Source organism: Mastigoproctus giganteus, chromosome 4 (assembly GCF_048544385.1).
Source record: "Mastigoproctus giganteus isolate SK-2022 chromosome 4, ASM4854438v1, whole genome shotgun sequence".
NCBI classification, from domain to species: domain Eukaryota; kingdom Metazoa; phylum Arthropoda; class Arachnida; order Uropygi; family Thelyphonidae; genus Mastigoproctus; species Mastigoproctus giganteus.
This window is the reverse complement of record NC_143578.1, coordinates 170,303,701-170,329,507: the sequence shown is the minus strand read 5'-3', so window position 1 is coordinate 170,329,507 and position 25,807 is coordinate 170,303,701. Positions and strand designations below refer to the sequence as shown.

Here is a 25,807-nt window from a genome sequence, read left to right as displayed (position 1 = left end):
TATCTGGGGTATTTAAATAGTGGAAGAAGCAAAGAGCAGCAGAGAAATATGAACAGTAGTTAAAAAAGTTTCTGAGAAGCAAAGAAGAATATTATGTGAGAGATTAGGAATTGGTGCAAGGAAAATATTTTAGAACACTATAAGAAAGATACACAGTGTCTAGTATGGAGTGTTGTGCTTTATATGAACTTGAGAGTGGGAAAGGATGGAAAAGATTAAGATGGGTCAATAAAGTGAGAAATGAGGTTTTGGGAATTGTAAGAAGGAAATTAGATTGGACATGCATTGAGAGGCAAGTGACTGATGTAGGATGCAAGGGAAAAGTTGAGGGGAAGATGCCCAGAATGAGATTGTAAAAACTATGATAGATGAACTGAGAGGACATGGTGGATATGGGGAGATGGAGAGGCTAAGGATAAGGAGATACAAAGAAGTAATTGAATTGACCTGCCCATAGCAGAACACTGACAACAAATAACAGACTTGTCTGAAAACTGAATTGTTGGAAACTATAACAATAAAGCTGTTTGATGGCTTGCTTTAAAAATATATGACTGATAATATTATTTACTGCCCCAAGCTATTTACAGGAATTATAAACTTGGACATGAATCCTTCAGGTGTCAGAAAATATTAAGTTGTTCATTATTCTCAACAAACTGTAATAACATCTGGAGAACACTACCTATTCTTAAACAAGACAAGAGGGAAGAAAATTCTGGTATGCTTTAATGAAATCGGTTTTAACACTTACCTAGTAAGTGTTTGATGTCTTACCAGAAGTCCAAAGATATTGGGTAATCTTAGGCTTTATTGTATGTAAATATGCCAGTGTCATTTGCAGATGTTGAGAAGCTATGAGATAATGAATAGACTGAGTGTATTCTCAATATCAGTTTGAGGTGACTATTCTGTATATTCTCTGTGATTAGCTCTATTGCTAATCTTAGAGAACTAAATGATTTCATAGAGACATATCTCAACTTTAAGAAATTCACAGCTATTAATTTATAATAAACAAAATGACAGTGTAAACATCTGAAACTTTACACAATGATTTAATGATACCATCATAGCATTAATGATGGCAATGCCTATTGGAATGTACATATTATTAAAAGCCCATTTAACAAATGCACCAGTATACACAAATTGTACAAGTCAAAATACAGTCATGGCAAATAAGTACAAGAACTGGACTTCTGTGACCTTTTTTTTTTTTTTTTTTTTACTTCTTTAAACACCCTACGAAGGTGTAATGTTTGTGGTTATGTTCATGTTTCATTGTCAGAAAGAATATTGCATAATGGGATAAGTGATACTTATCAGCTTGTTTCTTTGTCTTTCATTTCACGTCCACTGCTATATTCTTTTCTTGTGGCATCACGAATGGAAGAAAGAGTTTTATGAAACCAGGTGTTTCTGGATGTTTGAAGTTCATTTAAAGCAGCATTTAGCTGGTGTGTTAAATCCTGTAATAAAATAAAAAAATATTAATTCTTTAAAATAATTAAAATTATCAGGCAAAAATATGGTTGTAGTGAACTGTGAGCATTGATATTATGGTTAAAGGACATTTTAAAAATGCCCTTTAACCATAATATCAATGCAACACAACTCAATCAAACACAGCTCTTGTGTTCTGGCTGAACAGAAATGTACCGATTTAGAATTTTGTAAAAATTTATTGTAACATAGGCTAAAGTATCAAAAGCTACCCACTTCATTCTTCAGATGCAAAATTAAATCAGTTTTAAATTGATAACTATATTAGAAGACAAAAAAAAAAAAAAATAAAATAAATAATATATATAAAAAAATAGAATATGCACATTGGAGTCAGAGAATACAAAAGGGTACTCTACCTGCTGATGTATAAAGGAATTCCTCAGACAGGAAAGGACTTAGGAGTGATTCTTTTCTCATTAAGTGGTCAGAACATCAGACACACGTTTTTCTCCTGTATTTTGGCTGAACAGAATTTTGATTTAGAATTTGGAAAAAGATATAGTGCAGCCTAGCACTTTATAAACTGCTTTGCTTCTTATTTGGAGGTAGAATTAAATTTAAATTGAGAACCACTTTAGAAGACAAAAAATTTAGCGGGCAAAAATATGAATACAAAACAGTACTCACTAGCTGCTGAGGCAGAGTACAGAGTATTTTTTTTTTTTTGGGTCTAACGGCACCAGGGATTTACCCCATCTCCGCGTATGTTCTTTGTATCGAGGACAGTACGCTGTCAAGGCCAGAGGTTTAAAAGTGTGTGGATCATGTATTGTGTAATATGTTGTGCCCCTTGTTCCTCTGGCTTGTTAGCCGCCAGGCCCCAGATGGGACCTGTCGTTTACGTACTCCGCCACGTGGAGGCCAGCCAGGTGTGTTCCCTTATAGTTTGCTCTGGCAGGTCCTACCACCTATTTTCCTGAGATTTCAGTGGCTAGGACCTAAAAAATAAAATAAAATAAAATAAAAATAATAAAAAAAAAAAAATAAATAAATAATAAAAAAAAATAAATAAATAAATAAAATAAAATAATAATAAAAAAAAAAAAAACATTAAAGTAATAATTCTTCTTTTCTTTTCGGCACAGATGGTACATTATACGCAACTTAGAGGGGCTATAAGGGATAAGTGCTGGAGGTAATAATATTTCCTAATGGATCGGGCATGAATTTTGGTGTTTTAAATTTGTACGTGTGGGGCAAGCGCTGTTGTAAAGAGAAAGATGGGAGGGGAGGTGGAAGACTGGGGGGGACTGGAAATTGGAAGTAAGGGGTCTATAGGGAAGATGACCCCTGTTGAAATAGTGGGGCATGCCCATGCCCCACCAGAGGAGAAAGAGGGTTGGCAGGAGGGGGGAGGAGACAGCAGGCCGTCCCCTCCCCCCCTTGCTAGGGAAAGAGGAGTAATCTTCAAGGTCCGAGTCCAAGTTGCAATCTTCGTCTTTGCATTGGTTCAGTGGTGGTCCAAGTCCAGAAGTCAGGTCCAGTTCATCACGCTCATGTGTTGTATCTGCCTCAGGTGGTCACTAGTTCAGAGTTTCGCAGTCTTTCATAGGTTAGTGATATGTGGCAGGGATCTTTGTCTTTCAAAGAGTTCGCGGGCAAAGACAGTGAAAGCCCGGTAATTATCTTCTTCTTGCAATATTATTTCTTCTTGGTTTTTTAGCAAGGAGTTGATGCGTGTATATAGCTGACATCTGAGGTCCTCGTAGTTGCCACAGTCATGGATAAGATGTTCCCATGTTTCCTCCTCACCGCAGTTACAGCTCGGGTTGTCAGAGATTCCCAGCTCGTGGAGTTTTCCTCTGAAGGAGCCATGTCCCGTAAGAAGGAAGGTGGTGTGCAAGCCAGGGGAAAACCAGGACGGGGAAATAGGATATACCCTGCTGACATTGGGTATAAATTTTTTGGTGACTTGCCCTTTTGTGGTAAGATTCCATCTATTTTGCCAGATAGATTGCAGGTGTTCCGTTAACCTCTTATTTTCTGAGGATTTGCTTTTTTGTGGATCTGTTGTGTAACCTAGATAAGTTGTGGTTCTTCCTTTCGAATGTTGGTGTAGCAGCCCACAGCGCACGACCTCCAGGTCCAAGGGAAGGAAGCCTGCCAGGACCTGGAGCGCATGGGTGCTCACCGTGCAGCAGGCTCTAGTTGTTGTCAAAAGTATGGATCGGTGGATCGACTCCAGCTTTTTCTTGTTGACTGCTGTGTTTGCTTTCTGATACCAGGCACCTGCACCATAGGAAAGGATAGGGATGAAGATGGCTTTGTATAGAAGAGAGAGGGCCCTCTTCTTTAGTCCCCAGTCCCTCCTGGTGATTTTGGTTATCAGGGCCGAGAGCCTTCTTGTTTTCGTTCTGAGATAACAGAGATGAGATGTGAAGTTCAAGTTTCGGTCTAGTGTTATTCCTAAGTATTTTAGTTCCTGTTTGAGTTTGATGGTCGCTCCATTTATTTTGATTAGTGGAGGTCTACCAGGGTCAAGGGTACCCCTGAGGAGTATGTTATTTGTTATTTGGTTTTTTAGGAGCATTAGCAACTAAGGCCATATTGCTCCGGTGCGGTGGTCATTCCCTGACCTTTCCGCATGTTCCGTATTTGGTGGTGACGGGCTCGAACCCCGGTCTAATCAAGAAGGGTGTGCTACGCACTGCTGCTCCTTCCCACCTGGCTACGGAGGCACCCCCCTGAGGAGTATTGAGTTTGTTTTTTCGGTTGAGATTGTTAGAAGATTCCTCTTGGCCCAATCTTGTAGCATTTGTGTGGCATGATTGCCTATGGCCTCCAGTTGAGCCCTGCTGTCTGCTTGAAGCATCATAATCAGATCATCAGCGTATGCCTGTGTAATGACATTTGGAACATCCAGGTTTAAAAACTCATCAAGAACCAGGTTCCAGAGGAGCGGCCCCAGGACGGATCCCTGCGGGCAGCCCCTGTAAACCGGTCTGGATACAGAGGTAAAGGGAGTGCTGACAGTGATTCTTCGGTTTTCCAGGTAAGATTTCATGCAGCGAAATAGATTTGATGGGATTTCAGCCCGTCGGAGCCTGGCCAGAACGCTGGGCCACCAGAGGGAGTCAAAGGCTCCAGCGAAGTCAATTGAGATGAGGAGGAAATATTTCCTATTACAGTTTCTGACTGCGTCAATGATCCTCTCGAAGGCATCAGTGGTGGAGCATCCCCTCCTGAAACCAAATTGGTTTCTTGACATCAATTGAGCATTCTGGTAACGGTTTTCAATTCTGTGGTAGATGAGTCGCTCAACGAGCTTGCTCAGCATCGACAGCAGAGCGATAGGCCTGTATGAGCCTGGCATGTCCTGGGGTTTAGTGGGGTTTTTCAGAATAAGTCTGACTCGGGCTGTCTTCCACGAAGTTGGAAAGAAACCCTCTGTGAGGCATTGATTTGCTAGGTTTAATATAGTATCCGGTATAATTTCCACTGCCTTTTTTAGTATTTCCGGCTCTATTTGATCTTCACCGGGAGTTTTCCTGTTTTGCATTTTGGCTGCAGCTATGTTGAGTTCCGTTATCGTGAAAGGAGGCTCCACTGTCTGGGTGGAGTATTTATCATTCCCCTCGCAGAGAGTTCTCTGTTCATGCGTGTGTGGAATTGTTGAAGGTAGGAGGATATGGTCCAATATATTATTAATGGAAGAGTGCCAGGATCTAGTGTATGTCCCTTGAGGTGTTAAGGTGGCAGCAACGACTTCTCCCCTGGGCAATTTACTGGTGGTGATTTTATATACCAATCCCCAGGGGTCTGCATTTCCCACTGTGGAGACAAAGTCTTCCCAGGAGTGTCTCTTTCTTGTTTTAATTTGAGCCGTATATTGGTTCCTGACCTCCCGGTATTGCTGTCTGAGTATGTCAACCTCTGCTTGGGGCCAAGATCTGCGTGCCCTTTGGAACCTTTTTCGGGCATTATTCACTCGCTGTCTTATTGCCTGGAGTTCTGGTGACCACCAGTGGACCACTTTGGGAACGGGCTTCTTCTTCCTGATGGCTGTGTTTGCTGCTTCAGTTATAAGCTGCGTTACTTTTTGTTGGTGTTGGTCAGGATTGAGATATTTTGGGTCGAAATTTCTGGCTTTTTCCATCAATGTTTGTTGGAATAAGTTCCAGTCTGCTTTTTGGATGGCGTATCTTGGCGAGAGGAATCTAGGTGGATACTGTGCTACGAGGGAGTGGTGGAGGTCAAAGGTTAGGACTCTGTGGTCTGAGGTAGTCCAGTGTTCTTGTACCACCCAGGGGGAGAGATGCCCAACGATCGATCGAGTGGCCAGAGTTACATCTATATTTGACTCCCATAGTGTGCTGGAGAAAGTTGATGGTTGATTAGGTCTGTTCAGAACTGCTAGATTACTGTTGGAGATGTAATCCTCCAGGCACTGACCATTTCTGGCACCCCCACGGTCTGGTCTCTCACTGTGCCAAGCAGGGGATCTGCAGTTGGCGTCCATTCCTACTATGAGTTTGGCATTCTGCATTTGTAGTTGGATATTTTGCAAATATCTTGTTACGGGCAATATATCTTCTCCCGGACATTCCATTTAATCAAACTATACCTAAATGGCCCCCTGAGCCGTAGCTCATCTGCCACTTACATCATAATTGTTACATTCTTTGCAACCTTTACATTGGTCAATTTTAATTAACAATTACAATAGTCTAATTTGACTAAACAGATCTAAAACAGACAGAACAACCTTTAGCCTCGCGGTGGGGTCGGCATCTCCGCCCCCACCACAAGTTACCGTCCCCACCACGAGGAGGTAGGTTGCCCTATCCAGGAAACCACGTCTGACAATCCGTCAAACAAAAAAATAATAAAATTGATCATACACTTTTTCCATCAATGTTTTCCATCAATGTTTGTTGAGTTCCGTTATCGTGAAAGGAGGCTCCACTGTCTGGGTGGAGTATTTATCATTCCCCTCGCAGAGAGTTCTCTGTTCATGCGTGTGTGGAATTGTTGAAGGTAGGAGGATATGGTCCAATATATTATTAATGGAAGAGTGCCAGGATCTAGTGTATGTCCCTTGAGGTGTTAAGGTGGCAGCAACGACTTCTCCCCTGGGGCAATTTACTGGTGGTGATTTTATATACCAATCCCCAGGGGTCTGCATTTCCCACTGTGGAGACAAAGTCTTCCCAGGAGTGTCTCTTTCTTGTTTTAATTTGAGCCGTATATTGGTTCCTGACAGAGAGAATTGTGTCTACTGCCCTTACTGCTGACTTATTATTATTAGCCATATAGTGCAAGGAAGCCTGAGGCTTATGCTGCACCAGCCAAAAAAAAAATTCCAAGTTACCCTGAGAGGGAGGGGGAGGAGAGAGAAATAGAAAGGAATCGCCAAGAAAGAGAAGAATGATGATATCCAGCTCAGGACCCTGGGTGTGCCAAGCCCATACTCACCAGATGTAAGCCCCTGGACTTGGAAAGGAATTCCTTTTCAGTCAGCAGTAAGAACAGTAGACATGTTTCTTTATCCTTTAGAAAGTACCTTTTCTATTAAAATCAATAAATTCCTGTTCAGCAAGAATTCTTTAAAATTACTGTTTCCTTATTCTCTAAAATTATTGTTTATTACTATTATTTTTTTGTGAGGGTATTTAAAGAATATTAGTAAAATAAAGAATTTAGTGGAAATTTGTTTTCAATTCCCAGCATGAGTAATGACTTTAGGTCAATAGGTGTTCAAAAAATGAAAATAGGAACACTTTATTTTTCCTTTGGTTGTTTATGAAAATTTTGTCGAGAGAGAGAGAGAGAGAGAGAGAGAAACATTTTTATTTTTCTCTCATCTTACTAAATTCCTTATTTTAATAATATTCTTTAACTGTCAGTAGGCACAAAAAGGATTGTGTTCCTCCTCTAAGCATATGAGGTCACTTAGATCCTACATTCCTATTAGAAACATCAGCAAAAAAATTTCGAAATTGTTCACTTTTTTTTTGATGCCAACTATATTTCCAATTTTTTTTTAAATACAACTGTGAAAAATCCATTTTTTATATTAAAAACATTTTTATATTAACTTTTTTTAAAATTAAAACTCCCTTTAGACCTGTTGGTGAGCAAAATGCAAATTTAAAACTGCATGCTTCAACAAACTCCTGCAATTGGACACCAGCCTGTCAATAACAGAAGTACCTAAGGTTCTTCAAGATAAGAATGTTGCATACTGGAAATTGGCTTGCATCCAAATCTCCAGGTTCATTTTCTGCCAACACTAAAACTTGCGACAATTCTAAAGCAGTTATTAATCAAACTAAAATTTGAAAGGCTAATGGTAGAAAACTTGCTTCTTTTAGTTGAGTATTCTGGTCTCTTGCCAAAGCTATTAACTGCAGCTTTTGGCCATCTATACTTCCACTTGTTAAAACCCGATGGTTCTATTGCCACCTTAGCTAAAGATAAAGGTGACAATTTTAGCATTAGCATTAGCAGAGGCATATGATGCAAGAAAGCAAGCTTATGCAGCATCAGCCAAAAAAAAAACAAAAAAACCCTTCCACTTCACCCCTCCGTTCGTTCGAAATACCGTCCAGCTGAGCCTTAAATTTATTTAGGCTATCAACTTCCACAACAAGGGATGGAAGTCTGTTCCACCAACCAACTACCCACTGGCTAAAAGCAAATTTCCCCACATCTATCCTACATCTGTCTTTCCTCAATTTGAATTTATGTCCTTTCAGGTGATTATTCTGAGCAAGAGGAAGAATCCCATCAGCATTCTACTTGTCTTCTAACTCTTGTATTGCCAGTCTTGGTAAATCACATCCTATCATTCCTAGTACATGCCACTCAATGTCTCATGTGGTCTTTTGCCAGGATGTCAGACTTCTGAATAACTAATGCTAAGAAAAGTTCAGGTTCTGATGTCATTTCTCCACCTGTTCTCAAAACCTGTGCTCCTGTTTTGTGTCACCTTTTTACACTTTCTTATTCCATTGGTGTTTTTCCTTCTGCTTGGAAATTGCAGTGAGGGATGACCCTTTGACAATAACAGAAAAATTAGAATGCATGGAAGCATCCTATTATCAAATTATACCAACATAAATATTGTGGATTTTCTTGTGCAGCTGCAGTACATTAGAAGCCAATATGTGTTGTGGAATGGAACTTACAAATTTTCAAGGTGGGCTGGATGCCATATCAGTAACCTTTCTGTTTGCACCACAGTGACTTATCTGTACCTGCCAAAATCCATTGTGTTGGTGTTATTCAAATATGGAAAACTGTAGGTGATGCTCCAATGAACAAAACAGGAGGGTGACCAACCGTGCATAGACAGTATTTTCATATTATTGGGAGCTGAATAAAGAATTCATTTTCTATTTAATTGCTAATTAAATAATGGTTAATAATCTTTTCCCTTACTTTTATACATTTTTAATCAAGTGAACAGAAAATTTTACTTGTACACAAGCATGGTTATGCTTATGATTCAAACCGTATTGGAAGTGCAATTTTTTTTTTTTTTTTATAGAACTATTAATTAACTTTTCTCAGATAGTTAACTACCTCACAAAACTGCATTTGTAAATAAAATTTGAGTTAAACATGAATAAGAATTTCATATTCAACACGGCACTCAAAGCAGGTATGACACAGCTACAGTAATTATAGAAAGTTTAGCTTAATCAGCTAATCAACCAGCATAAAACTAGCTTGATATTAATGTTTATTACAAATGTATAAGTGGTGCAAAGTCAAAGTTACAAAAATGTAAATGATCATGGATCTGTGAATTAGTAAAGTGTGTTAGTTGTCTGACGCACCACGGGTTTCCCCCATCTCTGCATCGTATTATTTGTAAGTGACACAGAACTCTGTGGAGGCCAGAGATTTAACAAGTGTGTGGGGAGTGGTTTGTTGTGTAGTGTTATGTCTGTTGTTTCTCTGATCATTTAGCTATTGGGCCCTATTGGGACCCACCATTGCCCACACTTTGCCACAAGGAAGCAGGCACCCATTAGATTATTTAAGTACTCTGGCAGGCCCTGGCACCTATTTTCCCAAGGATTTCAGTGGCAAAACCCATTAACAAAAAAAAAAAAAAAAAAAAACCGGGGTGGGGCACTAGAATTTGGAAAGGCCGAAAGAGGTTTACGAGAATGCGGTTGAATTTTTACACATTGATTAGAAATTGGTGGCATTGTTAAGAACGGACTTGGTCAGTTTAGTTAGAGTGGGGGAGAACAGGTAGAAGGATGGGGACGATAGAGTAGGTATCCCCAAAGATGTCAGTGGGGATGAGCCCCACCAGGCGAAGTATGGGGGAGGCAGGGAGGGGAGGAGACAAAGAGTCGTCTCCTCCCTCCCCTGCCTGATGGGGTTTTAAAGGGAACCGGGTTAGAGTACCCAATTGTTGGCAGCAAGGCTGCAGTATGTCTTTATCGGTGATGGTTGTCAGGTTCATGTCTTGTTGAATCCGGTAAGAAGGTCAAACTGCCCATCTCACTCCAGGGATGGGATATGTTAGCTGGCAGTCGGGAACCCACCAGGCGAGGGGGGGGGGAGAAACACACATTTACTTCATTCATAATCCGCATTCTCACTCTACTTGCAATTCTATTTTTATACTTTTTTTTATAGTTCATAATTTTTTTTTCTGTTTGGTTTTATAAATATATATATATATAGAGCAATACCTCGCTTATCACTGCTTCAAACAGCACGGGTGTCACTATAACATGGTTTTCAATTAAGTTTAAGTCGAAAATTTACTGTACATATTAAAACTAATTCAATAGCCTAGACACATATTCTACATATATGCTTCATTGTCGTAGCCTAGGAACGCATACATATATGCTGCAGTGTCAACTCTATTTTCTCACATGCGCCAATAGCTCCCCTCAGGCAGTCAGCAGCAACGTGCAACAATGTTCAGTATTCTTAATTCCATCCTGACGAGACGATATGATAGCTTTCAAACTTTTCATTTTGCAATTTATTTTTTACCCCTTCAAATACGATCAAAAATATATTTGCATCTTGGCTAGAAATCACTGCCAACAACATGAGTTCTGTTTGGCAGCATGCTTTGCCTCATTTTGCAAATGATTTCACTTGTTTTGAATCGCAAATTCAGACAATTGCCAAAGACATTGTGAAGATCGGAAAAGACTTGGGATTTGAATACTGTCAATGTACGTGACTGCATTGACTCACATGCAAATTACTTAGATGATGCAACTCTCCTTGAAATTGATGAGCAAACTGCATATGAAGAAGAGGAAAACAATTCTGAAGTGGATAACACTGAAGTGGCACCAAAAGAATTTTCAACAGAAGAATTGGAGAAAGTTTTTTTTTTGGGGGTGGTGGTTGACATGGATTGCGAGGTGATTATGAATGGAGATCCGGATATTGAATGTAGCATCAAGATACGGAAAATTTTACAAGATGGAATTTGATGCTACAAAGATTTGTATGCCAAGAAAAGAAGACTTCTTCACCAGACTTTATTATTGAAATACCTAAATAAACAATAAAGCTTTTTTCTCATCTCTCATGATGTTACCTTTTTATTAATAAAATTTGCCACCTTTGACCACTGCCACCTGTAGCAGAAAACTTTTAGTAACTAGACCTCTGGTTTCCTGCTCCCATTTTGTTTGCCATAGCTCATGGAGCTTTGTGGCTATTCTTTTTCTTTCAGCATTGAAGGTGTTGGCTGTATCAAGGGCTATCCCCAGAAATTCTGAGTATTCCCTTTTTAAGTCTATAATACAAGCCTCTTTTGGCTACTTCCAGGTAAAGTGGGAGAGCTCCGGCCAGCAACTATAGTGCAGGTGTGCTCACTGTGTGATATGCTCTGGTAAATGGTGAGAAGTCCTTTGTATCAATTCTAATTTATTCTTGTTTCTTACTATGGCCCAGTGGGTGAACCACGCACCGGCTCCATAGGTGATAATAGGTAGGAACATTGCACGGTATATGATTGCCAGGGTCTTTCTTTTGATCCCCCAGTCTGCCCGACTGATCCTGGCAATCATACCTACATAATTTCTCACTTTCTTTGCCAAGTAGGTCAAATGGTTGTTGTTGTTGGTTTAGGGATTTATTAGGTGCATCAGCAACTATGGCCACAGTGCACCATACATATGGTAAGTATTCATTTTATTTCCTGTCAGATAGAGATTATTGCAAAAAATAGTACCCACAAATTAGTTTTTAACTAGTTAAAAGAGGTGGTATACATTAATAATTTTAGAAAGGTAAAAATGCTTGAGACATTTGCTTTATTGCCTAAAAGTTAAATAAGTGTAAGAGGGTTCCGTTGTGGCTGGAGTAAAAAGATTCTGGCGTTCTCTTGTATATTTTAGATATTCAACAAGGATATGTTTTACTGAAAGTACTTCATTGCAGTAATAACACTCAGGGGTGATCTCCCCTCTTAACAGATAACTATGAGTGATATTTGTGTGACCTATTACCTCCTGTTGTCAAACTGAGTTGAAGCTTGAAAGCTATCGCTCAAGTTTTGGCTTGATACTCCGAAGTTTATTGCTATATTGATTTTTCCATGATAATTGCCACTGGTACATGCATTTTCTCTGGATGATATTCTCATATTGATTTGTAGTCTTGATATGGTACTTTCCATTGTTATTGGAGGGTAAAACAGCTGATTTTGCAGCATTATCAGCTAATTCATTTCCTGGAATTCCCATATGTCCAGGGACCCAGCACAGGTGGATGCTTTTCCCAAGTTTGAATAAAATATGCAAAGAAGTGGTTACTTCCTTTAAGACTGGGTAGGTGATATTCATGGGGTTTTTCAGGGCTTGAAGTGCACTTAAAGAGTCTGTAAAAATTATATTATTTTCAATACCGGAGGACTCTATATACTTCAGTGCAACCTGAATAGTCGTTAGTTCGGCAGAAAATATACTGAACTCATATGGCAATTCATAGGCCAATGTGATGTTTGGAAAAACTGTGGCAATTCCAACGTGGGTCTCATTCTTTGATCCGTACGTATGTACTACGACGAAGTTGGGGGAACTGATCTATTACTGAACGATACAGTTGTAAGAAATTTTCTTTATGTAACGTAGATTTATTCCATTGATGTAGGGATAAATTGCATGAAAGTGAAGTAAAGTCCCAAGCAGCACACAGGAAATTGGAAGTGTATTTGCAAAATTATTAAAAGACAAATTAAGTTCATCTGAAAGGTATTTTATTCACATACCTAATGGTCGGTTAGCAGAAGGGCAGTTTCAGTATAACATGCTGTGCTGGTGGGTGAAAAGTACCTCCCAGTTTGGGTGTTCTGGCATAGATCTAATTTTATATGAATAGCGTAATATAAGTTGTCTTCTGATTGAGAGAGGGGATTCATGCGCTTCAGCATACAGGCTGTGTATTGGAGATGTGTGATATGCTCCTATGGCAATGTGTATTGCACTATGATGGATAGGGTCAAGCCAGCGAAGGCCACTAGGCCTTGCTGAGCTATACACTGGTGCTCCATAGTCAATCTTTGATCTTATTAAGGCTCTGTATAATTGTAACAAGGTAAGGCGATCAGCTCCCCACTTAGTTTCTGAGAGAACTCGGATGATATTTAGCTTTTGTTGACAGGATGTTCTTAGTTTCTTAATATGTTCTAAAAAGGTAAGTTTATGATCTAATGTGATTCCTAAGAACGTATGCTGGGATGAACTGCTATTGGTTGGCCATTCAGTTGTAATTCTGGATATGGGTGAAGTTTACGTTGGCGGCAAAAATGGATGCACAACGTTTTATGCGGACAGAGTTGAAATCCCTTAGTTTGTGTCCATGAACTGATCTTATTTATTGCCACTTGTAATTGTCTCTCAACAGTATTCATGTTTTTCGCATGACATGACATGCTAAGGTCATCTACAAACAGTGCTGTATCAATAGTGTTTGGAATCTGTTCGTCAATGGTGTTTATTGCAATTATGAAAAGTGTACCACTGAGTACAGAGCCTTGGGGGGACTCCTTATTCTTGTAAGAACACCTGGGATAATGAAGTTTTAAAACAAACCTGAAATGTGCATTTGTACAGGAAGTTCTGAATGAAAATCGGGAGATGACCCCGAAGTCCATGGTAGTATAATTCGTGGAGTATTCCATACTTCCACATGGAATTGTAAGCTTTACTTATATCAAAACACACCATGACATGACGGTCCGATATAAGGAATGCGTTTCGGATGGAGTTCTCAAGTCTTACTAGTATATCTAGTGTTGATATGTTTTTTCGGATACCGTATTGTGCAGAATGTAGGAGATTAAAGTTTTCTAGGTACCATATCAGTCAACGGTTTATCATATTTTCAAGAATTTTGCAGGGGCAACTGGTCAAGGCAATGGTTCTTTAGCTAGTAGGGTTTGTCATGTCTTTTCCTGGTTTAAGGAAGGCAAGGACTGTAGCATGGTGCCATTGTTTAGGGAATGTATCTTCTAGGTAAAGTCTATGGAACAGATCAACAAGTGACAGCAATGATTCAGTACTTATTTCCTGTATCATCGAGTAGTGAATATTATCTGGTCCTACAGCACTGCATCTACATGTTGATAGAGCTCTATGCAGTTCGTGGAGAGCAAATGGCAGGTTGTATTGTTCATTCGCTTTAGATGAAAAGTTTAATTTTTGTTTTTCTGTATTTGTTTTAAATCTTCTGAAGGCTGGCGTGTAACTTTCTGTTGCTGATGCTTTGGCAAAAGTTCCCCCTAAGAAGTTGGCAATTTGGGCAGGGTCAGAAATATTCTGTCTCCCCATTCCATGATAGGAACGGGAATCGTCTGGTGTTTACCACTCATTTTTCTGATTATTTTCCAAATTTTATTTGTAGGGGTGTCTTGTTTGATGGTTGAAGTAAAGCGGATCCAAGTTGCCTTTTTATTACAGCATCTAACATACCTTGCTCTTGCTCTGGCGTTTATACCTATAGTAAGGTTTATGTTTTCACCTGGTCTTGCATAAAGAGATATAATATAGAACTGTCCAATTGCACTGGTAATATGGGCACATACTGTCACTGGGGAGCAGAGGTGACCCAATTTTGTGACTGTAAGTTCAGTATTTTTAACTACTATTGCTATAGAAGGGACACCCGAGGTGTATTCTATTATTTTATAGCCTCTAGGGTATCATTGAACCCTATCCATATGTGTGTGTATGATTCTTGGAGTACCAAGATATCTATATTATGTTCTTCTAATTTGAGTTTGATCTGATCATCACCAGCTTTTGCTCTTTGAGCATTCAATTGGACGAGATTTAGAGCCCTAGTCACATTTAAGTTATCAATCTGGCCCATAATTGGTCCTAGATTGTATAAGTTTTATCATTTTTTTATAACAGGGGCATTTATTATCTCTGATACTGTGGCCATAGTCAGTCAGCCGTGCTGCCCTACAGGTAGTTTCGGCTGTTGACTTTCGTTTTGGCAGTTCTTGTAGTCATGGCCATAACTACGCAGTGGCTATTTTCTGACTGCAGTCCCTGGCAGTATGACTATATGACAATTAAAGCACTTTTGTACATGAACTGCTCTCTGAATCTATGACTAGTCCAGCCAGCATAGATTCTTTGCTTTTGCTACTTGAGCATAACTTAGGGTGTTTATTTCTTTATACAGGTGATCCCTGCTTAACGCTGATAATTTGTTCCGGAAAAACAGAGCGCTAAGGGAATCCGCGCTAAGTGAGCACCGCATTCCCATATGGTAACATATGTATTTGTAAGTTGCGGTCAGTGCCATAGGATATTTCCTAATCAATAATAAACGGTAGTGAAAAGATGCACAAATGTCGGGTCAAAATATTTAATATTCAAATATTTGTACATATAAAATTTTCTGCATTACATACGTATATAATTATGTGGTAACTACTTACGTATCAAAATTAAACTTAAAATTCCAATTAAAATCATGAATTTAATTGATCTAAATTGATTTAGATTAATTGATGAATTTAATCATGAAAAATGTGTCGATTTTGGGTTGGCCCTCTTCTAAATAAACTAAAAGGGGTATTAATTTTAAATCCCCTGCAGCGTTACCACCCAACAATAAAGTCACCCGATCCTTCGCCACTTAGAAACCTGGCATGTTTTTTTCTTCTTTCAATATGAAACTTCTTTTAGACATTCGTTTCCACAAAAGTCCTGCTTCATCTATGTTATAAACTTGTTGAGAAGTATAACACACAATACTCCTCTTCAATAATTTTAACAAGTTCTTTTTTGAAAGTTTCAGTTCCTTGATCTGTACTTGCAGCTTCTCCCTAGATTTTAAATCTATTCAACCAGCCCTTACCAGTTTTAAATGGTTCCACATTTTTTTTTTTTTTTTTTTTTTTTTTAGGTGAGTTTTCTTCAGATCATCATATTGGCTAATCTCTCTCTCTCTCTCTCTCTCTCTCTCTTTTTTTTTTTTTTTTTTGTAATATTTAACTTAACTGAATTCTGCATTGGATATTATCTTCAATAAAATTATACAATGTCTTTCCATTTCAATCCTAATAGCCTAGTCCTAGTTGCTTGCAGTGGAACAGCTATTTTTCCCGCTGCTAAAATTAATTCTTTATTTTTTTATAATTGTTCTTACAGTTAAAGTTGCAAGTCCAAAATTATGGCACACATCCGCTTGTCGTTAACCGGAATCGATTTGCTTCAAAACATCTAATGTAACTTTCAAATTCAGTCTTTTTCTTACATTTATAGTCTTCATACTATGCCCAGACATTGTTGACTTTTCATTCTTATCGGCCATTATTAACTCTTCGAAAATGTAACTGTGTTGGTTGCATTAATTATGATACAATGTTCAAGTAAACTGTCCATTATGCACGATGTCTAATACTGTACTGAGTGATGACTAGACTTCAGATAAATGCATATAACGCAAATATTAATTACAAGCAATATACTTGATCATTTTTTAAAATGTTGATCTTGGAACTACGTAACAAGTCACTGTACTGCAATTAAATTAGCGTGTGAGAAAATTTCACTGAGCATGGGAAAATTTCTCAAGTTGGCGTGGAAAACGTTTTAATGCTGTTTTGCTATTCATTTTCAAGCTATCGACTCCATCAAATGAAACGATTTCGTTAAATATGCCAAAAATGCAATCTGTAAAAGAGCGTTATAGTGATCTGTGACAGCGTTATAGTCAGATATGGGTTATAATATAAGAACAGCGTTATAGCAGATCAGCGTAAAGCAAACCGCATTATAATGGGGGCCTGCTGTAATTGTTTCTTTCTCAGTCACATTTTCTATTTTAGATCTTAATATTCTATTTTCTGTGTTTAGTTCTATGAGTCTTTGCTCCAAGACTGTCCAGCAACTAACTGCTTGCAGTCTAGTTACAGATGTTATTCTGTTTGTCTGGTTGTGGAGTAAGTCTTCTATGTAGAGTTTCAAATCTTCTATTTGTTTAATTGGGTCTTCCATCTCATTTATTGCCTGAAACCTTTTTTCCTCTTTTGTTTTGTTATCAATCAGTTCTCTATTTTCTTTCTCTTTACCCTCTCTATTTTCAACTAGGTTCCTCCCTTTTTTGGCCCTTTTCCAAGGAGGCCTGGAGGATATGTATCTACGTCTTCATTATTTATTTCGTCATTGTTGTTGGGAGTCCTTTCGCTTAATACTCTTATTTCAGAGTCTGGGATAATCTGTGTTTAAGTCGTCATTTCCGTATTTTTGCTTTTTATCGTCCAGATTTTGTTCTTTTTCAGTCATTTTATCCATTTTTGTATTGTCTCTTACGTTGAGGGGGGAATTTAACATGCTTATTTTCAGTCTATACCTATTATAACTCAAGATTCGCCTTTTTTCCAGTTTTGTGGGGAAATTATCTCAAATTCTAAAGATAAATTAAAACTACTGTTAGAATCAAGTTCACCATCCAAAATAACTTTAGTGTACGTGGTTTTAACTTATATACTCAATATACTCAAATATACTCAAAATATGAGTTTTTGAGGTGCAAGCAATCCAGTGACTGTAATAGTGAGATTACTACCGCTAACGCTGTAGTGATTCCACTGCACAAAAGCACACTCAAAGGCACAAAAATAAGCAGAAACTATAAGCAACAAAAAACTCTTACCTGGATTAAATTACTTATCTCCATCAGCAATTGCCCTCAGAATGAAAAAATCAATGGTGAAATTCTATTAGCAATACAAATCCAGCAACATCATCGTCGGTAACTGTCCGCCACCATTTACATCAAGTGGAGCTTCATGCCGATGCGTCTGTTCACATCCACGACCGCAGCGTCACCCAGATCTATGAATTGTGAGATATGATAATCAATGATTTTCTTACAGACCATTGATGGAATTCAAAACTTGGTTAACAGGCCAAAGGCATTTGTTTCCACCAAGTTAGTGTCAGTCTTGTGAAACCATAGTAACAATCAGTTACTATGGTCCTTTTACTTATAACCCCAATCTGGATTTAGCACCTTCTTATTATGACTTACTTGAGCTACTGAAAGAGTTCTTAAGTAGTAAAACAATTCATAATAATAAGGTTATCAAAGTCATCCAATTCTCATTCCAGCAATACAAAATGTCTCCAAATATTGCATTTGAAGAAATTGTAAGTTAGCAGCAAGACAACAGCAAGAAAGAAGAGACTATCTTGAGAACTAATAATATTTGTGTTATTGATACCCAGCACCAATAAAATTTTATAAAAAGATTTTTGTTTATATCTGAACCACTTCGGACAATTGCATTCATATTGATTTTACCTGATTCTTACACTCTGCTTCTACCAAGGCCAGCTTGGTCTGTGCTAATTCCAACTCTAACTCTCTCACTTGTCTTTCTGCATCCTGAAGTTGAGAATCACTGTCCTCTGGAGGTCCCTGTTTGTCTTTGGTTAAACGTAAGCTAAGTCTGTGGCTGTCCAGCAGCCTTGAGCAGTGTTCGCATGTCTCTATCTCAGCCTGGAATAAGAAAAAAAAATCTGTTCTAGTAAACTACTAGCAAATGCATTGCAGAAGCAAAATACTTGTTTTTAAATGTTCATTTAATATGAAATACAGTGGACCCCACTTTATGATATTAATCGGTTCCAGAGACACCATCATATTGTGAAAATATTTTTTGGTAATTTGTTCCAAGACCTCGAAAGTTTTCGCTATAAAACTAAGATATTTATATTTCTAAAAGGTGATTTTTATAATGGAAATTGTACATATTGATTAAAAAAATTGATTAAAACTAATATATTGATTAAAGCACAACACAAAAAATCACCTCAACTAAAGGATGCAAAAACAAAATGCGGCCAACACGTTTACAAAGGCTGCTATTGGCTGAGAGAAGGACCACATAGTCTGGTTGGAGACAATTGTAAGCAGTAAAGTGAAATAAGTAGGCATTCTTAACATGGTCACTAGTTAGCAGAATCAGCCGTTTTATAGAATCAAATTTCAGAAAACCAATTCAAATCATTAAAATGCACTACACTTTCATTGTTTCATATGTTCGGTTATAAGAATCAATTTTGAATGCCTTTTTGATATTTTCCTAAAGCACATTTCTGGAGGTCACGACCATAAAACAATAAAACCAATTTGAACTTTCCCATTTATTGGTCTTTTCTGTTAGTGCAATCTATTATAAACGGGTAGTAGAGTCGATCTTATTGCATTTGAGATAATACTGATAGCTGGAATACTGTGGGATTTTACATTGTTATGGTGAAATGGATTTCCACTTCCACAGAATCTTCAATCATAAAAAAACATGAATAAATTTTCAGAATCTTCAATCATAAAAAAACATGAATAAATTTTCAGAATCTTCTCTTCATTCTTATTTTTTAATTTTCGTAAACTTGTTACTCTGTATCTCACTTGCATGTATCGTGTTAGTTGCAATTTTATGCATGCCATGTTCTTCGTTATTGACTGCTTATCTTTTTTACTGTTTTAAATTTTACAACCCCTCAATAAAAATGTTAGTGAACAGAAATATCAATTAGTTAGCATGTACACATTACAGTATTAATTAACTATGTACATAAGCGTAATTTTATTTTTATTTTGCATTTAATTTTGTTAATTGGCAAGGTAATAAAGTATAAATTTGTGCTTTAAATCTTTACTTTTATAGCCTGTGGATAATATTCCTCCTATTTTTGCTTATCAGAATTGCTGTTTAATAGAATTAAATTTCCATTCGCAAACAGGATCACAATAACCACATATCGTATAGTGAACGGAGAGTCCATCGTAAAGTAAAGCGGGAGTCCACTGTATTGAGTCTTAATACTTATTTATCAATCAAATTTCTTGTTTATTTTTAATTAGGTAACAAAGATGGTTAAATCTATGGAAAAAAAATAAATAAAATAAATGCAAGGAAATTTAATGAAAAATAATTTTGAAAATTATAAAATGAAATTACCAAATACATAGAATATATAAATATAATCAGCAAGTCTAATCTGGCATCTGATTTTTCCAGAAAATGCAATAATTATGCAACCTGAGTAGTCAGCCAGCAGCAATATTATATGGGTGTTTCCTGACATTCAGGGTGGAGCTTTTATCTCAGAGTAATAAAAAATTTAAGCTGCACTCAAACTTTGAAGTAAACACAGTAATGTACAATACATAAAGTTGTTTTCAAATTAAGGCATGTTTGCAGTCTACACTTAATTTATGGCAAAGGATAGGTTTTTTTTTTTTAAGGTCATGGAATTGTGTGTTACTATTGGTGAGCAAATTTTACAGTAGACTGTTAATTATGCTATCGAGGCAGTGTTAGGTGGGTCGGAAAACTGCTAGCTTGGGGGGAGACAAAGACTAATGGATTAACAGTAGCCACGGGCAGAGGTGAAAGAGATTCTTGCACTGCTTCTATTGGAATGAGCAGAAGCCTGAAAAACAAGATGCAGGATATTTCAGAGACTGCTGGAAGTCATTGCGGTACAAGTAAACACATGGGTTGTGTTAGGGTAGCTAAGAATAGAAACAGGTGCATGTATACTTGCGTGTACACTAATGCTAGGAGTTTAGTAAATAAATTTGATGAATTTGAGGTATTACTCAAAACATCAAAGGCAGATATTGTTGGGATATCAGAGACGTGGTGTCACACAGATATAAGGAATGCAGAACTGGAATTTGGGGAGTACAACGTCTACGGAAAGGATAGACAGGATAGGAAGGGAGGAGGGGTTATGCTATTAGTTAAAAAACACATAAAATCCAAGGAAGTGAAGCCAGTTGACATCGCTGGACAGTGCAGTGTTGAGTCAGTTTGGTGTGACATAAGCATAGGTAAATCAAAATTGAGAGTAGGAGTGTGCTATAGGCCTAATGACTCTGATGAGTATAATAAGATACTGTACAGGGAAATAGAATGGGCCAGTAAATCAGAGAGTCTTATAATGGGGGATTTCAATTTCCCAGATATTGACTGGAATTTGTGGGTTGGTCACTCACACACTAGCAAGGCTTTTGTGGATTTACTGGATGATTGTTTTCTACACCAGCATGTTCAGGAGGCAACTAGAGGGAGTAATACTCTTGATCTGATTATCAGTAGTGATTCTTCATGCATTAGGAATCTGCAGATAAATGAACCACTGGGTGGCAGTGATCACAGTGTGCTGAAGTGGGATTTACTCAAGGAGGTAACTACCATCAGAGGTAAAGGGAAGGGTTTTTGCTTTCGTAAAGGCGACTATGCTGGTCTGAGACAGTATTTAAATTCTATACAGTGGGACCAACTGATGATGTTACCAACAGCAAATTCAAAATGGGAAGCATTCAAGGAACTAATCTTGGAAGCTACCAGGCTTTACATACCAACCAAGAAATATTGTTCAAGGTTCAGGCCTAAATGGTTGTCAGATGAACTAATGAGACATATGGCAGAGAAGAAAAATGCATGGGATACATACAAATTAATGGGTGACGTGGAAGCCTATGATAGATATAAGTTGGTCTGTAACCAAGTCACAAAGGAGATTAGGCAAGCAAAGGCAGATTATGAGAAATCCTTGGCAAAGGATGCAAAGAAAAACAGAAAAGAGTTCTTTACCTATTTAAACTCAAGAAGGAAAGGGATGAATCAGATTGGTCCACTGGATGTTGATGGTTCAACAGTTGAGGATCCAGCTCAGGTGGCTAACAATCTAAACGAGTATTTTGCATCTACATTCACACATGAGGAGTTATTCAGGAAGGGGAATGTTGTAGATGAAGTAAACATTGGCAGTGAGCTAGATGATTTTCTAATAACTGAGAGGAAAGTGGAGGAGAAATTGTTGAGGATAAACATAAAAAAGGCACCCGGGGTGGATGGGATCTATCCAGTTATATTAAAGGAGGCAGCAAAGGAAGTAAGCAAACCCCTAGCCATAATTATGAGAGCTTCTTTGGACTCAGGGGAGGTACCCATGGACTGGAGATGTGCAAATGTAACCCCAATTCACAAAGGAGGATCAAAGGCTGACACAGGTAATTATAGACCTGTTAGTTTAACTTCGGTTCCAGGAAAATTAATGGAGGCACTGGTTAAAGAAGCACTGCAGGATCATCTGGACAAGAATTCAGTTATAGCTCAGACACAGCATGGGTTTGTTAAGGGCAGGTCTTGTCTGACCAATTTGATTGGATACTATGATGTAGTCACAAAAGAACTGGATGCAGGGAATAACTTTGATATTATATATTTGGATCTTAGAAAGGCTTTTGATACTGTTGCGCATGGAAGACTGCTGCACAAATTGGAGAAGTGTGGCATTCGAGGCAAATTGCTGCTATGGATAAAGGGATGGTTGAGTGGCAGAAGACAGAGAGTGGTAATCAATGGACACTGCTCAACGTGGACTAATGTTATTAGTGGAGTTCCTCAGGGTTCAGTGTTGGGTCCATTGTTGTTTTCTGTATTTATAAATGATATTGATGATGGTGTATCAGGCTTAATGTCCAAGTTTGCAGACGATACAAAGGTTGGCAGGGTTGTTAAGGACACTACTGATACTATGCTGCTGCAACAGGATCTAGAAAGGTTGAGCAGATGGGCTGAGAGGTGGCAAATGAAGTTTAACATTGACAAATGTAAAGTACTACATATGGGAAACAGTAACCCCAGATCAACGTATCAACTCTGTGGTACTACGCTGACAGTGGTAGAGAATGAAAAGGACCTGGGGGTAATTGTGCAGGCAGATATGAAGTTCTCTGAGCAGTGCAGACGAGCTGCAAGAGTAGCTCATGGTGTCTTGTCAATGATATACAGGAATTTTTCTAGCAGGGACAGGGATGTGATTATTCCCTTGTATAAGGCATTGGTCAGGCCACACCTTGAGTACTGTATACAGGTCTGGAGGCCTCATTTCAAGAAGGATGTAGAGCTGCTGGAACGAGTACAGAGAAGGGCAACAAGATTAGTGAATGGAACAAAGGGTTGCTCTTACGAAGAAAGGCTTAAGTTTTGCAAATTACAGAGCCTGGAGACTAGGCATCGCCGAGGTGATCTGATAGAGGTGTACAAGGCTTTGAATGGCTTGAGCATGCTCAATGCCGATGGGATTCTTCCTCTTGCTCAGAATAATCACCTGAGAGGGCATAAATTCAAATTGAGGAAGGACGGATGTCGGATAGATGTGCGGAAATTCGCCTTTAGCCAGCGGGTAGTTGGTTTGTGGAATAGACTTCCATCGCTTGTTGTTGAAGTTGATAGCCTAAACAAATTTAAGGCTCAGCTGGACAGGTATTTCGAACGAATTGAGGGGTGAAATGGGAGTAGTGGTTGTTTTTTTTTTTTTTTTTTTGGCTGATGCTGAATAAGCTTGCTTTCTTGCATCATATTCCTCTACTAATGCTAATGCTAATTAGTAGCGTGTAACTCAAGATTTCTCAGTCCCATGGTTCTTATATAAAGTATTAGATTCATGCATTTTTCAATAATTCCAATAAAGTAAATTTTTTAAATTTATATTTGATGAGGAGAAATAAACATTTGAAGACTGTTCATTCATGACAGCATTACACTGTATATGTTATGAGTTTGCATGTATAGGGTTTATAAGTTAGGTATTCACATGGAAGAAGCTGATTCTTTTCTGCAAGATTTCTGCATGATGACAGGAATGTGTTTTATACCATAAAGAACTGGAGGATTCTTTCAGCTTCTTTTGGTTGAAAGATGTTGGGAGGCATTGCATAATAAGAGTAAAGCAAGCCAATTGCAATATGCTTTACTCTTATTATGAAGAGTTTACCACATTTTTTTGGAACCACATTTTTTTGGAATATCATCACCAAAAAAAGGAAGAATTGAGAGTGAGATAATGAATAAAGAATTTTAACTCTAACAGAATAATTTCAGTCCCATGATATGAGCAAATATAAGAATCAATTTTAAAACAGTAGTCCAACCAAGTAAGAGGAATAAAAATTGTGCAAATCATGCCATTTAGCATTTTTATAATGCATAACAATTTGAAGCTCAGAATAGCTATGGAAAGAGGCACTGTTTGTGAAGAAACCATCAAGTCACGATATGAGATATTTAGCAGATAGTTAACGTAGAATATAGTTTGAAGGATTGTTAGCCAGGAAAAGATCAAGAGTGCTTAGGTGTGTGGTTTGGATTGTCTGGTATTCTAGTAAATGCACAAGTTGAATAAGATCATTAATAATGGTGCTTGGTACATTTAATATCTCGAGAACAAAAATGCCCAAAAGAGCAAATTAATAATCACTAATCATTTTCAGAAAGGAAAATCTGTGTTTTGCTATTCACTCGTTCTGACACTGAACAACTGTTCTAGAATCTCATCAAACATAAATAACAATATGTTATTTGTTGCATGAGAAATTATGTTGTAACACATTGTATACACTGTTAAATATCATGGATATTAGATAGTCCATGCAGCCTCACAGAGCTCAACAATGCAACTCCATTCAAACATACTGGTATATCTCATTGAATAAATGTGGTATGGGAATCTTAAAAGCCTTTCTAAGAATTTTATTAGCAATATTTGTTTTCTTTTCAACAAATAATAGCATGCTGTACTGACCACTCCAGTGGCCCTGTATCCTGATTAACTGCACTTCAAGCTTTTAGCCTGTACGAAAATTTGTGTGTTTGACATGGAAATTTTTTAACTGTTCCATTAACTCCTCTGGGGAATGACAATTTTAATAAGTGTATTTTGCTTCATAAACATTGTGGTAGTGTACAGTATTAATTTATGTTATATATTTAATCTGTTTGCATGTTTTGTTGTGTGAAGCATAATTTTAGAGTATGTTTTTAATAAAAAAATACAATGTATACACTATTACATATGGTAGGTAACAGATCAGATCATAAAATATTAGAAGTGATATAAAATCTTTAAAATGAAATTTTCAATATTTAGATATACTAACCTTTAAACTTTCTAAAGTAAGTCTTGATGAGGACTGCTCTTTTTCTAATCTCGCACTTAGCTGACTACAGATCTGTGGCATAAATAATAAATATGCAATGTGATGTAATTTCAGATTCTAATTACATTCTAATTTGATGCCTGTCTCTTGATATTTAATTAATTAAACTTGCAATTTAAAAGTTATTCGAAAATCTAGATAATATCTGTACTCTTAATACTACAGAGTAAATTACTGACTTCTATTATTCTTTTATGTATTGTATACAATTTAAATATAAATTTAGTTATTAAAAATTTAGTTATTCAGACCATATCATAAAATATTACCACTAGATATAATTAAATTAAATCAAAGATGACCAGCTATTAGATTTAATCTTTGAAAAATGGAAGTTTAAACTTACGTGCAATGGATTAGCTGGTTGATTCAAATCCTATTTTTTCCCCCTTTTAAATATTTCTATACAGGATGAAAACTACATCCACATTCATAATTTATTTTCAAACTAATGATAGACCTATTTTTAGTCCTCTTCAAAAAAAAGTCATAATATATATCAGTTGAATTTGTTTCATTTAATGAGATAAATAAAAACTGCTTTTCCCATCTTTCAATTTTGAAAGATAAGAAATCTAAAATATACTGCGTGAAAGGCATTTTTCATTTTACCCAGGAGCAGAAATGGTATAAAGCTAAACACAAGACTGTGTAAAGAATCACTGTGAGGATATTATAAATTAAAGCTAGTTTACTTGAATCAATTTGGGAGGGCAAGGATTATTATTAGCATTAACATTTTGGGAGGCTGCCTTTCCCCATTCTTCTGAGGCTGTAATATATTAAAGGGATATTAATCAGTAAGTTAAAGATA

General features: G+C 37.4%; 1 protein-coding gene across 2 annotated transcripts in view; it reads right to left on the bottom strand.

Moving 5' to 3' along the window:
- Positions 1 to 1,220: 1,220 nt before the first annotated feature.
- Positions 1,221 to 25,807, bottom strand: part of LOC150087197 (rab GTPase-activating protein 1-like) — a 435,279-nt gene continuing 410,692 nt past the window's right edge. The window contains exons 24-26 of one of the 2 annotated variants that reach the window (XM_090373009.1): positions 24,934 to 25,005; positions 18,274 to 18,471; positions 1,221 to 1,472 (exon numbers count right to left, since the gene is read on the bottom strand). In XM_090373009.1, coding sequence (XP_090229135.1) covers positions 1,326 to 1,472; positions 18,274 to 18,471; positions 24,934 to 25,005 — 417 coding nt within the window. In that variant the 3' untranslated portion in view covers positions 1,221 to 1,325. The remainder of the gene's footprint in view (positions 1,473 to 18,273; positions 18,472 to 24,933; positions 25,006 to 25,807) is intronic. The other variant, XM_090373010.1, reaches the window with a different exon arrangement.